We start from the raw sequence: 15,312 nt of genomic DNA, 5'->3' as shown, positions 1-15,312 counted from the left end.
TTGCGTGTCGACGCTACTTGACCGAAATGTGTATCACATGTTCGATGGTTTGCCTCGGATACCTCAAGATTTTTTAACTCTCACCATTGATCAATTAGAAAGTTACTAGTGCGATTTGAATGTTATTGTTCGAGACACTGACCTTGCAACATGATAACTACTATGTTCCATAGAGAGTCCTTCAATCATAGATGCTCTTATTTGCTTTGTTCGACTTTGATTTTGTTGTTGAATTGTACTTCTGAATTGCTTGTATTGATCACGAGATTAGTATTCAGCACCTATGATGTGTTTAACGAATATAGCATGTTTGGTTATCGATTGTTGTTCGGAGCACGTGCGTTTGATTACTGCTCTAGTCCTTGCTGACCGAAAATCGTCTTTGAACGTATGTGTCCCGCATTTGACCGAACGAGTTTCGAGTGGCTGTATGAAGTCCCTAGACCTTGTATAGACTTGCGTTGGTTGGTTAATACAATTTGCATACTTGTGCTGTGGCGTCTTTCTCCTATATTTACACATATTGCTAGTACTAATTCGTCATTATCATGAGGACGTGAACGTCATAATACCCACTTAAATAAAAAAGAAAGAAAGAAAGAAAAGAGGTGTTGGGGCATTAGTAAATAAGTAAAAGAGTAAATAAATAAATAATAATAATAATCATGATGATGATGATGATGATAAAAACAGTCATAGGAAAATGCAAGTTGCAATTAGGTAGTCGCATCTTAGGAATAGTTTCAATCGAATCTCATCTAGTTTAGGGAATTACATTTCATGATTTTTGGAGTAGATTATATTTTAGAGCACACATACCTTAGATGAAAAGTATAAGAGAAATGGGAAATAGAAAAATGATAAAAAGAAAATGGTATTGCATTTAGCTTAAAATCAAATCTAAGGGCTAGGTATAATTCATACTTAGTTGCATTCCCTAGTTTCAGGTACATGCGTGATTAGATTAGGTCTTAGTTCATGAGACAATGTATATTTTTTGTCCGACTCATATCGAGTTTACTTTTTCGCACTTTACTTTTCATATAGATAGGTTCATAAATCGCATCAAAATTGAACCGGCGGCAGATGGATTTTAAGTGAAAAGTGCTAAACTTAATTGGATCAATTGGACTGGGCCCATTCGGCCAAGCCCATGCACCGGCCGAAATTCACAGAGAGAAAATGGCCTTGTTGAGCTTTGATTAATTGAAATTTAGGCCATTTTGAGTTTAATTAATAAAAGGCTTTGAACTTAAAGAGTTAATAGAGCCCATTAATCTTTAATGAGGCTTGAAATTAAGCCTTTTTAATCTGATTAAACCTAGGTTTTCGTTATAAATATAGCATAGTCCTCACAATTATAAAGGAGGCCACAACACAATAGAATACACGGCCAAAAGTGAGACACTATAGAGAGAGAGGTGATCACAATTGAGAAGAGAGAGGACCACCGCTTGAAAAGAGGAGGAAGAGAAAGAGCATATAGCCCATCACGGGCCCATGTTGTGCGAATATTGCTTCGCTTTCTTGCAATTTTTTTCCATCACGTCCGGAGGCCTCCCTGTCGAACCTGCGGCTATTACCGACACCTTTCTGACGCTGGCCCTCTCACGGCCGAGTCCCCAACAATGACTAGTGACGACTCTTAGAATATATGTAGATTGTATAAGAACTTAAAAATTATTCCGTGTCATGCAAGGTATGGACTAAGAGAGAGTCCATGTTCATAATTAATTGGCCAAGTTTGGATCAACATAATTGATGATTTTTATAGTTTGAGCCCATATTTTATCGATAGTTTGGGTTTATACCCATAAATAGCTACTGAATGCCTATATATACTCTCTTTTTATTGTAATTGAGAGTGATGTAACAAAAGGGTACGAGGTATTAATTATAGTGAAATCCTTTGCTGGACATAATATTAGTTTAAGGGTGAATCACGATAAAAACCTTGTGTCTGGATATCTTTTTTTCGTTTTTACTCTCTCTTTCCTTGTGATTGGGCGCCGAATCTTAACAAATGGAACCTAATGCCACTTATTTCAAGCTTAATGGAGACCCAACAGCAATAACCAGCATGCACAGCCACATTTCACCTATAAGTATAACGTCTCAACATGCCAAAATGAATGGAAATCAACCACATGTGAACATTGACCAAAAAAAAAGATCACATGTGAACACCTCATCATGAGTAATGAAGACCATACTTGAACAGGGTCAGAGTTCACTCAATTCGCGCATGACATGGATCGTCCAGCATTAAGACAGTAACAGTAGACCAAGCTTCACTTGGAAAATGATGTGGAAACATATGAAAATGTCTAGAAAATCAACCGCCTATCAATACACCCAAATGAGATTTAAAAATATCACAATATACTCCCAAATGGGGATGAACAGAAACAACACAACAACAAACGGGTTTCATTCTGATCGTGAATCCAGTCATAGGACAAGACAAGCAATAATTTCTTTTCTCTTCTCCCTCTCACAAGAATGCCTCTTTTATTTCTTTTCTCTCACCAAGAACTTCATCTAATGACTTCTCACTCTACTGGGAATTTCCACTCTTTATATTAATTTTCTTTTAACCTCTCTTCTCTCGATCGATAGTTGTCGAGCATCAATTGAACTTTTAAAATAAGTTCCCATCAACACCAGATGCTGTAGTTCCAGCAAGTTCACATCACAGGTAATCAGTAATTCAAGGGAATTTTCAAGCAATTAGAGGGAACAAAGGCAACTGAGTACCGAAACACGCGCACATACATCGATAGAGAGAGAAAGAGATTCGATGATCGATTACCTGTTTTTGGGTCCTTGAATTGACGAAGATGGAATTGTCAATGACCGATGGATAGAATAAAAGTTGGGAAGCAGGCAACGCGCAAAGATATTATGACAAAATCTCGGCCCATGACGACTCGGCTTCGAGCCGTTTAACTTCTGGTGCATGTTGAAAATGTTTTGATTGGTCTCTCCAATATGAAATAGGAGAACAGAAATAGAAGAAGAACAGGGAACTTAGCTTCGATTTGGAGCTTTCAGTCTAACCACATGAGATGCATATTGGTCTCTCGAATATGGCAATTCTTTTTTCTTTGTCACAGGTTTGGCAAGCGATCCTCAACATGAAGAATCATCAACAATCGAAGTAACCCGATATAGCGACAAGCAAATATTTCCCGACCTCAGGGAGCGACTTGTTTCCTTGATTCCCAACCAAGCAAGATCAAGCAAAGCGGCTGGTATACTCAAATTTTAGCGTAACCAAATCACCAGAACACTTCACTCTCCAGAATCGGGGATTTCATCGTCTCTACTCACTTTTGTACTATACTTTGCCAATGTTCATCTATGGTTTTCACGGTTTCTATGGAACTGGGGGGTGACTTCCCTATGAATTGTTCCCCTGCAGCTCATCCCATCCACCAAAACACTCAGCATGCAAATCCAGTCAATGACTGACCGAAATCTTATTCAATCTCCTCATTCAGCTTATTCTACCCAAGTGCAACGGACTCAAAAGTCCTTGAATAAAGCCGATGAAGACACCAACAGATGATCATTATCATGTTTCAAGCGAAGCAATCCCTCTGAGGCATTTCTTTAAACAGTCGCCTTACATTATCCATAGCTAAAGAAAAACTTCCTCCCGCCTCAAAACAGAGAGAACGGGGACAATGCATTCCACTTAAAGAAGCATTTAGACATCCCCTGACTCAATCAATTGAGCTATAACAACTTTCACCTGAAGATTTGAAGAGGTCGAGGCCATCGCAAGATACTGATTCGGCACGACGTGGAACCGCACATTGCTGATGTAGCTTCGCGCTCTGGTAAAAATCGAGAAGTGGTCGACGGTGAAGATCATCGAGCTCTCGCGTCGCACGAGATGAGGCACATGCGAGGCCACGGGGAATAGAAATATCAGCAGCTGCTGGAACGGGAACGCCAGAGACGTTATCTTCTCGATGTTGCAAGAGAATAGAATATCAGTAGCGTGGTGAAGCCTTGGAGGCCGTGGACGACGACGGCATTAAACATGTCAGAATGAGTAATTTCGATTTCGTTGATGAAGATCATAGCAGTATTGGTCGGGCGAGGAGCGAGTCATGGTTCAGTCCCTGCTGCTGAGCTTGAGCCTGCGGCGGTGGCGGCAAAGAGGGAAGAGCTTCGTCCATGGAGGGTTGTGGTTGCGGGGAAGACGACTCCTCCATAGAGAGGAGCTTCAGTCGTGTAGCTGAAGTGTGCTTGTGTTGAATGAAGATGGCGAAGCAACTGGAGCTGAAGCGATCGGGCTTTATGGATGGCCTGGGGAGGGTTCTTTATTTTTTACTATTTTTATTATTTCTTTGTTAATTTTTATTTTTGTGTTTTTTTACAAAACTGCATGTTCGATATGCCGGCAATAATTCAGACGTTAATTATATTCCAGCAAATTTACTCCTTTAGAACTTTTAAATTACGGCATTTTTATTATCCTCGTACCCTTTAAGTACCTCTACTTTAAAAAAATCATTTACTTTCTTGAAAAAAAGTAACGACAAACCACGTTCGCAAAAATCCATCAATTTCCATCCTTATATTAGATTTTTCACCTTTTCGGTGAAACACATACAAAATTGGCTGGGCCGAGATCGAAAGAGGAACCGCATGGCTAGACACGCCAATATGCACTTCGAGCTTGGGAGGGTCTAGCGGGCCGCGGTAACCAAGGATTGCAATTGTATTTATGGTTGGCGAGGGAGGGATGAGATTTGAGTAACCATGGTCACTATACCTTTGACACTAGAAGTTGTCAATTAGTGATGTTGCTTTCTTTTTTTCTGGTAATCATCTAATCAAGCAGTTACTTAGACGCATGCTTATGTTAACGAGGGAGGGATGGGACAAACTTTAATTGTTGTTGAAATGATTGTGCGGGATGACAAGTCTCGAGGGAAACTTCTTGTTGCTTAAAGTTGCTTAGACCCATGCTTATGTGCAAATGGACTTAATATGAACCGAATAGGTATCATACAGAAATGAAATGGTGTACTGACCTTAGGGAATGAACCCAAGGTTAGGGCCACCTATCGAAACTATATTGGGACATGTTATTCAAATAGAAAGGAGGTCAATGCCTGATGTCCATGTTATTCATATGGAGGTCCCCACAATCACAATTAATTAATTAAAGAATGATTCATATGGAGGTCCCCACAATCATAATTAATTAATTAAAGAATGACTTAATAATTATTGTGTAATGGAAACAAAGCAACAAGGTTAACGGACTGAATTGATTAAACAAATTGAGGTCCCCACAATCACAACTTCATTGTTTTGCAATTCCTTCTCTAGTACTGTCGTCCCCACAATTGCACCAACAACCTTATTTTTTTCCCTTTGAGCCCTAATTTTGCCCTTGGAGCCCTAATTTTTCCAGCCAATTGAGCTAGGGAGAGAAGATGACAAACCTAGGGTTTACAAAGATAGCATGCGAGCAACAACGGCGACTGAGCAAACGATCACTATAAAAAAATAAGGTTTTAGCCACGAATTTTGCCACGAAAAATTTGGCAAAATTTGTCGCTAAATTAGCGATGAAAAAATTTCGTCGCTAATACATCGTCGCAAAATTTAGCGACGAAAAAAAATTCGTGACAAAATTCATCGCTAATTATTCGCGACAAATTCGTTGCTAATTATTCGTGGCTAATTTGCCACGAACTGTATTCGTAGCTAATTTGCCTCGAAAAAACAAAAATAAATATTCTATTTTTTTATTAAAAAAAATTCGTGGCAAAATTCGTGGCTAATTTGCCACGAATTGTATTCGTCGCTAATTTGCTGCGAAAAAACAAAAAAAATATTCTATTTTTTTATTAAAAAAAAATTTCGTGGCAAAATTCGTGGCTAATTTGTCACGAATTGTATTCGTCGCAAAATTCGTCGCTAATTTGCCGCGAAAAACAAAAACAAAAAAAAATTTCTATTTTTTTATTAAAAAAATTCGTGGCTAATTTGCCACGAAATGTATACGTCGCTAATTTGCCCCGAAAAAACAAAAAAACATATTCTATTTTTTTATTTAAAAAAATTCGTGGCAAAATTCGTGACTAATTTGCCACGACCTGTATTTGTTGCAAAATTCGTTGCTAATTTGCCCCTAAAAAACAAAAAAAAATTCTATTTTTTTATAAAAATTTTGTGGCAAAATTCGTGGCTAATTTACCACGAAATGTATTCGTCACAAAATTCATCACTAATTTACCTCGAAAAAACAAAAAAAATCTATTTTTTTATAAAAAATTCGTGGCAAAACTCGTGGCTAATTTGCCACGAATTGTATTCGTTGCTAATTTGCCGCGAAAAAACAAAAAAAAATATTTGTGGGAAAATTCGAGGCTAATTTGCAACGAACTGTATTCGTCGCTAATTTTGCCCCAAAAAAACAAAAAAAAATATTCTATTTTTTTTTATAAAAAAAATTCGTGGGAAAATTCGAGGCTAATTTGCAACGAACTGTATTCGTCGCAAAATTCGTCGCTAATTTTGCCCCAAAAAAACAAAAATTCGTGGCAAAATTCATGGCTAATTTGCCACGAATTGTATTCGTCGCTAATTTGCCACGAATTGTAACTGACCACAACTGTGTAACCCAGAGGCAGCAATCCACCTAGTGTCATCCATCCAACCTGTTTCAATATAAGATCAAAGAGAGACAGACCTGAATAGCCCCTCAATTCATCAGAATTTTAGTAGGAACACAACTCAAGGATAAAAAATCAGCCAAAGTCAATAATTTTATTGAATTGCCAAATTGCAAAAGACAAGTCTGCTCAGACAAAGTTAGTCAAAGCCATGAAATGACGCTATCAATTGAGATCAGACAATTATCTAACATGCAGCATTGAGTAAACATAATTATTTGTAGCCATACAAATTGACAACTTAAAAAATGAAGCAACTATGACTATTAATCGGAGTACCACCAAAAGTTTCCATCTTCATAATTCCTTGATACAGTTGTTTGGAAATATTCTATGGAAATGTTACTCTCATGGCTACTACCAAATATATGTGTGTAAGTTGATTCTTACATATGCCAATTCTCAAATTGCAGAAGAAAACTATCTCAAATGCTATATCTAGCTGCATGTCAAGGTTCATAGGAGTGAAATAGAAACCTTACAAAACTGATAAAGAGGACAAGACATCAGCATAGTAAATCATCAAGTCAACTCAAAGGACGACTATTTAGTGTAATGAAATATGAGATGTTTCTTACCTCAAACTCTGCTTTGGGTCGGATAATGAAATGCTTGTCCACAATCCTCTGGTCACCCAGGGAAAGATAGTACCTAATACCAGATTGGCGCACCTTAATCCAATCGTTTATTCGTGCTTCTTCACTGGCTGATGGAGGTCTCAGGTACATCTCAATAAAGCTAAAAGCAAAAGAGGATGTCACCCCCCACAACCAAGTTCACTCGTTACAAAAGAGTAGCAGCTTGCAGATATACTTACTTATCTGTTTGAGCTTCATTTCCTTGGAGAACCTGGGCAGGAAAGGAATCTGGAGACTGTAACGTTATGTTGCACTATTAATTCAAAGTTCCCACCACAAAACACATAGGAAAAATTTATTCAAACAGGGGATGGCGTTCATAATAGCATGTTTTGTTTATAACTTCTTGAAAAACTACCACGGATCATGACTTTCAGTACGACATACTCTTAACACAGCATTTTAAGTAATCATGATGTAAATACACATCACAAGTAACAGTAGTTACTTGTGAAGAAGGCACTATTGACGAAAAAGTTTGTTGATTATACACCATGAAACAAATTTTAAAGAATCCCAAGAACAACTAAAGTATCGAACAATAAAATGTGTCAAGAATAACAAGGAAGTAGATTACTGCCTCTTTTTGTTAGTTAAACAAAAAAAAAGTACTCACAAGTCCCAATGGGGTTTACATATAAGCATTGGATCATAACTCTGCATCAGTCCCACTAAACTCAATTAGTCTTTTCAGAGTATTACTTTAATATTGCAATTCCTGAATTCAAAATAAATTACTGTCCGACATATCAGTAATAGGCCCCTTCGTATGGTCACGCATAGAAAGGTTCACCAAAACAGTGACCGTCTCAGAACTTTTGTACCCTGAGATGACTAACATAGGACAGGTTCCATCATGATTTTAACTATCCTCACTCTTTTATACCTGCATTTCATGGTTTACACAGGATAACTTTTTGCTATATGAATTTTACTGTTGGGGGGGGGGGGGGGACAGAGTAGTGGCGTACACAAATTAAAAAAATGTACAGGGAGAAGAAGCTAGAGCAGAACTAGCACTCATTAGAGATCCACTGTAATAGATGGCAAGAAATATATGACCAAAATACACACTCAAACAAAAAGACAAAGTAAGCAAATAAACATGAATGAGGTCAAAGTCTTATCCTAGTGAAGGTAATGATTTCTCCCAGATTTAAATTTGAAAATTGCACAATACAAACATTGCTTCTGCATTTTATCTTGTAGATTGCTTCCCTGAATGATGAAACAAAGCTATTGTTGATTCTAATCTGCATAGAAGTCCAAAAAATAAGCAAGGACAGCAAGCTTAAAAATGGCAAACATGAAAGACCAACCTGTGCATGGTGTAAATCTGGCTCAATGTGTCTCCTAAACAATGGAAAGATGCTGTCAATGAGAGAATCCAGTGAACGAGAGTCTCCAATATCATATTGGACCTTTGAAAGGAGGCTAAAATGGACACCACCAACCTGATCCAGAGAAGAGACGAATCTGATCATACAATTATCTTTAAGAACGAATCAAATGAGTCGTGCAATTTTTGAAAAAGAAATTACAAGATGATATGAATCTGTGCGGAAGATGATCGTTCTACGAAGATCTTTGAGTTACGAATTGCTGACCTCGACCCCCAATCGAACCTGTGATTGGTAATCTCGGTATGAACGCGATCTGTCGACGAACCTGTGTCAACCAATCCACGCTATAACGCCACGAACAAGAGAATTCGCGATCTTGCTCGATAAGTTGAATTCGATCGCCACAAGGGAGCCTTGATAAGATCTAGTCCTCAAGAGAACTTAAGAAGAAAACTTCTCTATATAAAATTCTGTCTCTCCTCTTAGAAATCTATAAGCAACCTTATATAGGGTGCTAACCCTAATCCTAATCCTACTAGGATTAAAATTACAAAAATAACCTTAATTGCTAAAAATTCGTCCAAAAATGGAAAAAGGCCTAAAAGTTCATCTAAACGACTCCAAATCGCTAAAAAACATCATCAATCACTACTAAAGTAGTGAGTATTGATCAGCGGCCCGTTTCCAAGCGTCCATCCAAATTTGAGCCAATTCGGTGTTCGTCAATTCTAAGCTCCTTCGGAATTCGCTGGACCAAGAGTAATCATGTTGCGCCAAGGAGCTTCAGAATCTTTAAGTCTCGAATCCAGATTGTCTCCATTCCAAATATCTTAAACCATGATACCGACAGCTTGTTTGAATTCCTTCGCTCTCGCTCGAGTGATCGGGCTTAGCGGATAGAATAACGGGTCCCTAGCACCTCCTCCTCGATAGGGTTCGATGTCCACATCATTCCCTCCTCCGTGCAAAGGATTTGCCCTCAAATCAGCGTCTGCATCAAAAAGAGTCAAATCAGAAACATTGAAAGTAGCACTAATACCATACTCACCTGGAAGGTCAAGCTTGTAAGCATTATCGTTGACTCTTTCCAACACCATAAATGGTCCATCCCCTCGCGGTAGCAATTTAGAGCGTCGCTGTTTGGGGAAACACTCTATGCGCATATGAACCCAAACCCAATCACCGGGCTCAAACACTACTTTCTTGCGCCCTTTGTTGGCTTGCTTTGCATACTGCTCTGTCTTAAGCTCAATATTCAGCCGTGTTTTCTCATGCAAAGTCTTCACAAATTCAGCTTTCTTAGCACCATCTAAATCCACACGCTTAGCAACAGGCAAATGAGTTAAATCTAACGGAGTTAAGGGATTAAAACCATAGACAACCTCAAACGGTGTGAATTTAGTAGCAGAATGCACACTTCTATTATAAGCAAACTCAATATGCGGTAAACAATCTTCCCAAGACTTAATGTTCTTTTTAATGATAGCACGCAACAATATCCCTAAAGTCCTGTTAACTACTTCAGTTTGACCATCAGTTTGTGGATGACAAGTAATAGAGAATAAAAGTTGTGTACCTAACTTCTTCCACAATGTCTTCCAAAAGTAGCTTAGAAATTTAGTATCTCGATCAGAAACAATGGACCTAGGCATGCCATGCAAACGCACAACCTCACGAAAGAACAATTTAGCAACATTCGATGCATCATCAGATTTATGACAAGGTATAAAATGAGCCATCTTTGAAAATCGATCAACAACCACAAAAATAGAATCCTTGACATGCTTAGACCTAGGCAATCCTAACACAAAATCCATAGAGATATCAACCCAAGGATGCATCGGGATAGGCAAAGGTGTATATAAACCATGTGGTTTAATCGTAGACTTAGCCTGCTTATATGCGATACATCTCTCGCAAACTCGTGTGACATTTCGTTTCATGTGTGGCCAAAAAAAATGTTCATGCAGCACTTCATAAGTCTTATTGATTCCAAAATGCCCCATCAAACCACCACTATGTGCCTCTCGCACTAATAACTCGCGCAAAGAGCATCTAGGCAAACACAACTTATTTTCACGAAAGAGATATCCATCATGCCTATAAAACTTTTCAAACGCAGCATGCTCACAAGCTTCAAATACTCTTCCAAAATCATCATCGTCAGCGTATAAACCTTTGATATGCTCGAAACCTAGACACTTTGCTCCTAGAGTAGTTAGAATTGCGTACCCTCGAGAAAGTGCATCGGCTACCACATTTTCCTTACCTTTTTTGTACTTGATTAGATATGGAAAAGTCTCAATGAACTCCATCCATTTGGCATGTCTTTTGTTCAACTTTTGCTGCCCCATCAAGTACTTTAAGGTCTCGTGGTCGGTGTAGATCACAAACTCTTTTGGCCACAAGTAATGTTGCCAAGTCTCCAAAGCTCGCATCAAAGCATACATTTCTTTATCGTAAGTCGGATAATTCAATGTCGCTCCGCTTAACTTTTCGCTAAAATACGCTATGGGACGTCCTCCTTGCATCAACACAGCTCCAATTCCTGTACCAGAAGCATCGCATTCTATCTCAAAAGTAGTACTGAAATTCGGTAAAGATAACAAAGGAGCATTAGTCAGCTTATCCTTTAACAGATTGAATGCTCTCTCTTGCTCTTCTCCCCAAGTGAAACCCACGTGCTTCTTGATAACCTCGGTTAAAGGTGCGGCGATGGTGTTGAAATCTTTTACAAATCAACGATAGAAACTGGCTAAACCATGAAAGCTGCGCACCTCTCCTACTGTCTTAGGTGTCGGCCATTCACGAATTGCTTTTTTTTGCCGATTTTTTTTTTGGCTTTTTTTTTACGAACTCAAGTACAATATAAAAAAAAACAACTAGGACCGAAAACCCTAAATTAAAATTGAAATCACAGCAAGAACAAATTCAGAACCCTAATTCTATAAACCCTAGTTTCTATAAACCCTAGATTGATGAATGAAAAGCAGTAAAAGTAGGATAACTAGACCTTGTAGAACTGGCTCTGATACCAGATGATATGAATCTATGCGGAAGATGATCGTTCTACGAAGATCTTTGAGTTACGAATTGCTGACCTCGACCCCCAATCGAACCTGTGATTGGTAATCTCGGTATGAACGCGATCTGTCGACGAACCTGTGTCAACCAATCCACGCTATAATGCCACGAACAAGAGAATTCACGATCTTGCTCGATAAATTGAATTCGATCGCCACAAGGGAGCCTTGATAAGATCTAGTCCTCAAGAGAACTCAATAAGAAAACTTCTCTATATAAAATTCTGTCTCTCCTCTTAGAAATCTATAAGCAACCTTATATAGGATGCTAATCCTAATCCTAATCCTACTAGGATTAAAATTATAAAAATAACCTTAATTGCTAAAAATTCGTCCAAAAATGGAAAAAGGGCCTAAAAGTTCATCTAAACGACTCCAAATCGCTAAAAAACATCATCAATCACTACTAAAGTAGTGATTATTGATCAGCGGCCCATTTCCAAGCATCCATCCAAATTTGAGCCAATTCGGTATTCGTCAATTCTAAGCTCCTTCGGAATTCGCTGGACCAAGAGTAATCATGTTGCGCCAAGGAGCTTCAAAATCTTCAAGTCTCGAATCCAGATTGTCTCCATTCCAAATATCTTGAACCATGATACCGACAGCTTGTTTGAATTCCTTCGCTCTCGCTCGAGTGATCGGGCCTAGCGGATAGAATAACGAGTCCCTAGCACCTCCTCCTCGATAGGGTTCGATGTCCACATCACAACAGCAACCCGAATATCTAGCAAAGACCGCAACCTCGCATGTAGAGCATAAGTACCATCGACAATCACCTAAAACAATTAATTGAAGAACAAATGAACCCACTGCAACAGTGCCAAGCAACATGTCAACCCCCGGGTTATAGAAGCATACCACACCAGAGGAAGCACTCTTAATTGTCTTTGAACCGACACATCTTTTGTGCTGAAAATCGAACACATGTACCAAAGTATCTTTTCCATTTGTCAGATCCTATTAAAAAAGTCTAAATCATTAGACACAGCAAGCAGAAATGGTAAAATAATGTATAAGACATTCACACAACTCAGTGAACAACCAATATCCATAGGGAGAATAGAAATGAATCACTACTAGAACAATCGAGGAGATCACAAGAATAGCTCACAATCACAACTTTGAGAACACGTACTCAGTTTCACATTATGAATTTAACTCTTCATGGTAAAGTCAAAACCTCATAAAAAGAGAAAAAGGGGAAACAACTTAAGATTGGCAACCTGGATTTAGAGTCCCAATCTCCTCGGCTGCCCCCCTCGAAACCCTCTAGCTCGGCCCGCACTCCACCGAGGACGCGACGATCAACGACGGATCGCCGGGCTCGTCGCGGTCCGGTCGCGTCCAGCGGTTCTCGCCGTTCTCTCCATCGCCGGAGCTAGCCATGGCGAATCTCGATCGCACCTCGCCGAATTTAGGCGAGCCGCTGGAAGAAACTCGAGATAACGAACCGGAAAACCACTGATTCCGAGCTCCGAGGGGGCGGAAACCACCGGCGAGAAGGGGGAGGGGAATATTGTTGCCGTCCATCGTCGGAAGCGCCGCCGAATCGATCGGGTTTGGAGCCGGGAAAACCCTAGACGTGTGTGGCCATCGCCGGAGACCGCAACAAGCAGCGCCGGATTCGGGATCGGACCTGCGAATTTGCGACGATGAGGCGTCGAATTCGCCGGAGACGCGAGCAAATTAGAGGTTGGATTTTGGGGGTGAATTGAGAGGTTTGGGGGTGGGGAGAGGGAGAGAGAACAGAGAGAGAGAGAATCGGGGTGATTGAGAGGTTTGGGGGTGGGGAGCGGGAGAGAGAACAGAGAGAGAAAATCGGGGTGAGCGGGTATATAAAAAAATTTAAAGATCCGTGGCTAAATTCGTGGATAAGAATTTGAAAAAATTGCCCACACACATCTGATTCAAATTTTTTTCAAATTCATGGCTAAATTCGTGGCAAATTTATCACGGATTTAGCTACAAATTTGAAAAAAATTTTCCACACACGCTTAATTCAAATTTTTTCAAATTCGTAGCTAAATCCGTAACTAATTTACCATGGATTTAGCCACGAATTCATTTCTACTAGCCTATTTTTCAAATTCGTGGCTAAATCCGTGGCAAATTTAGCCACGAATTTGAAAAAATTGCCCACACATGCCTAATTCAATTTTTTTCAAATTTGTAGCTAAATCCGTGGCAAACTCACACACGCCTAATTCAATTTTTTTCAAATTCGTGGCTAAATCCGTGGCAAATTTGCCACGGATTTAGCCACGAATTTCATTTCTACTAGCTTTTGCCACAGATTTAGCCACGAATTTGAAAAAAATTGCCCATACATGCCTAATTTATTTCTTTTGAAATTCGTGGCTAAATCCGTGACAAATTTGCCATGGATTTAGCCGCGAATTTCATTTTACTAGCCTTTAATGAAATTCGTGGCTAAATTAGCCACGAATTTGAAAAAAAATTGCCCACACACGCTTAATTCAATTTTTTTCAAATTCGTGGTTAGAGCCACGAATTTCATTTCTACTAGCCTATTTTTCAAATTCATGGCTAAATCCATGGCAAATTTACTACGGATTTAGCCACGAATTTGAAAAAATTGCCCACACACGCCTAATTCAATTTTTTTGAAATTCGTGGCTAAATCCGTGGCAAATTTGCCACGGATTTAGCCACGAATTTCATTAAAGGCTAGTAAAAATGAAATTCGTAGCTAAAATTTACCACAGATTTAGCCACGAATTTCAAAAAAATTGCCCACACACGCCTAATTCATTTTTTTTTTAAATTCGCCACGGATTTAGTCACGAATTTCATTTTTACTAGCCTTTAATGAAATTCGTCACCACGGATTTAGCCACGAATTTCATTTTTACTAGCCTTTAATGAAATTCGTGGCTAAATCCGTGGCAAATTTGCCACGGATTTAGCCACGAATTTCATTTCTACTAGCCTATTTTTCAAATTCATGGCTAAATCCGTGGCAAATTAGCCACGGATTTAGCTACGAATTTGAAAAAAAAATGCCCACACACGCCTAATTCATTTTTTTTCAAATTTGTAGCTAAATCCATGGCAAATTTGCCACGGATTTAGCCACGAATTTCATTTTTACTAGCCTTAATCTTTACTTTCATACCTCAACCTTAATCTTTACTTTCATCATAATCCATGGAAATAGTAGTGAAAATTCAGGTATTTATAAAATACAAAATATGAAGAAAATATATCAAAAAGTGTGTTTACTCTTATTATACCTTGGGACCTTGCAAAGGAATTTTTTTTTTAAATATCATCTTTTTAAACAGATTAGCAACTTAGAACTTTTTAAGAACATTCATTATCGGTGGTTGAATACTATCAAATAGAATTTTAAAGAAATTGATTTGTGTAATTTCATTGTAACAGTTGTCATCATAAGCCTCCTTCCTGCATTTGTAAAACATTGTTAATGTCAGAACGTAAATGGACAAACTTTTCTATAACTTATTTAGTAAAAATAATCATTATGAAGGAAGAGAAAACTTTACCATGGTTTCTTCAAATG

The 15,312-nt window shown here is 38.7% G+C and overlaps 2 protein-coding genes across 9 annotated transcripts in view; both read right to left on the bottom strand.

The window, feature by feature from the left end:
• The window catches only part of LOC115693040 (disease resistance protein RUN1-like), a 40,656-nt gene that overhangs the window by 16,181 nt on the left and 9,163 nt on the right, over window positions 1–15,312 (bottom strand). The window lies entirely within an intron of this gene.
• Window positions 6,567–13,561, bottom strand: LOC115693042 (uncharacterized). Of its 8 annotated transcripts, none has more exons than XM_056319544.1 (6): window positions 12,992–13,561; window positions 12,627–12,725; window positions 8,662–8,796; window positions 7,522–7,553; window positions 7,283–7,355; window positions 6,567–6,689 (listed from the first exon to the last, which is right to left on the bottom strand). In XM_056319544.1, the coding sequence occupies exons 2-6, from the start codon at window positions 12,713–12,715 to the stop codon at window positions 6,677–6,679; spliced, it is 342 nt and encodes a 113-aa protein (XP_056175519.1). In that variant the 5' UTR covers window positions 12,716–12,725; window positions 12,992–13,561; the 3' UTR covers window positions 6,567–6,676. The 8 variants fall into 8 exon arrangements, 4 of the variants coding, with proteins under 4 accessions (XP_056175519.1, XP_056175518.1, XP_056175521.1 ...); XM_056319543.1 differs by having other exon boundaries at window positions 6,581–6,689; window positions 7,522–7,577; XR_008818390.1 differs by lacking the exon at window positions 6,567–6,689 and adding an exon at window positions 12,476–12,544 and having other exon boundaries at window positions 7,074–7,442; window positions 7,522–7,577.

Source organism: Syzygium oleosum, unplaced genomic scaffold (genome assembly GCF_021117445.2).
Source record: "Syzygium oleosum isolate NSW1041296 unplaced genomic scaffold, Sole_v2.1 Sole_v2.01, whole genome shotgun sequence".
Taxonomy (NCBI): Eukaryota; Viridiplantae; Streptophyta; class Magnoliopsida; order Myrtales; family Myrtaceae; genus Syzygium; species Syzygium oleosum.
This window is presented reverse-complemented; position numbering and strand designations above follow the sequence as displayed.

What these genes read in the sequence shown, in the direction of transcription:
- LOC115693042 (XM_056319543.1), bottom strand. Translation starts at nt 12,715, where the DNA reads ATGGAAAAGATACTTTGGTACATGTGTTCGATTTTCAGCACAAAAGAT. An exon ending in AGAGTGCTTCCTCTGGTGTG is followed by an intron (nt 8,797 to 12,626) that starts GTATGCTTCTAT and finishes TCTCTGGATCAG; the next exon opens with GTTGGTGGTGTCCATTTTAG. An exon ending in CAGATTTACACCATGCACAG is followed by an intron (nt 7,578 to 8,661) that starts GTTGGTCTTTCA and finishes ATAACGTTACAG; the next exon opens with TCTCCAGATTCCTTTCCTGC.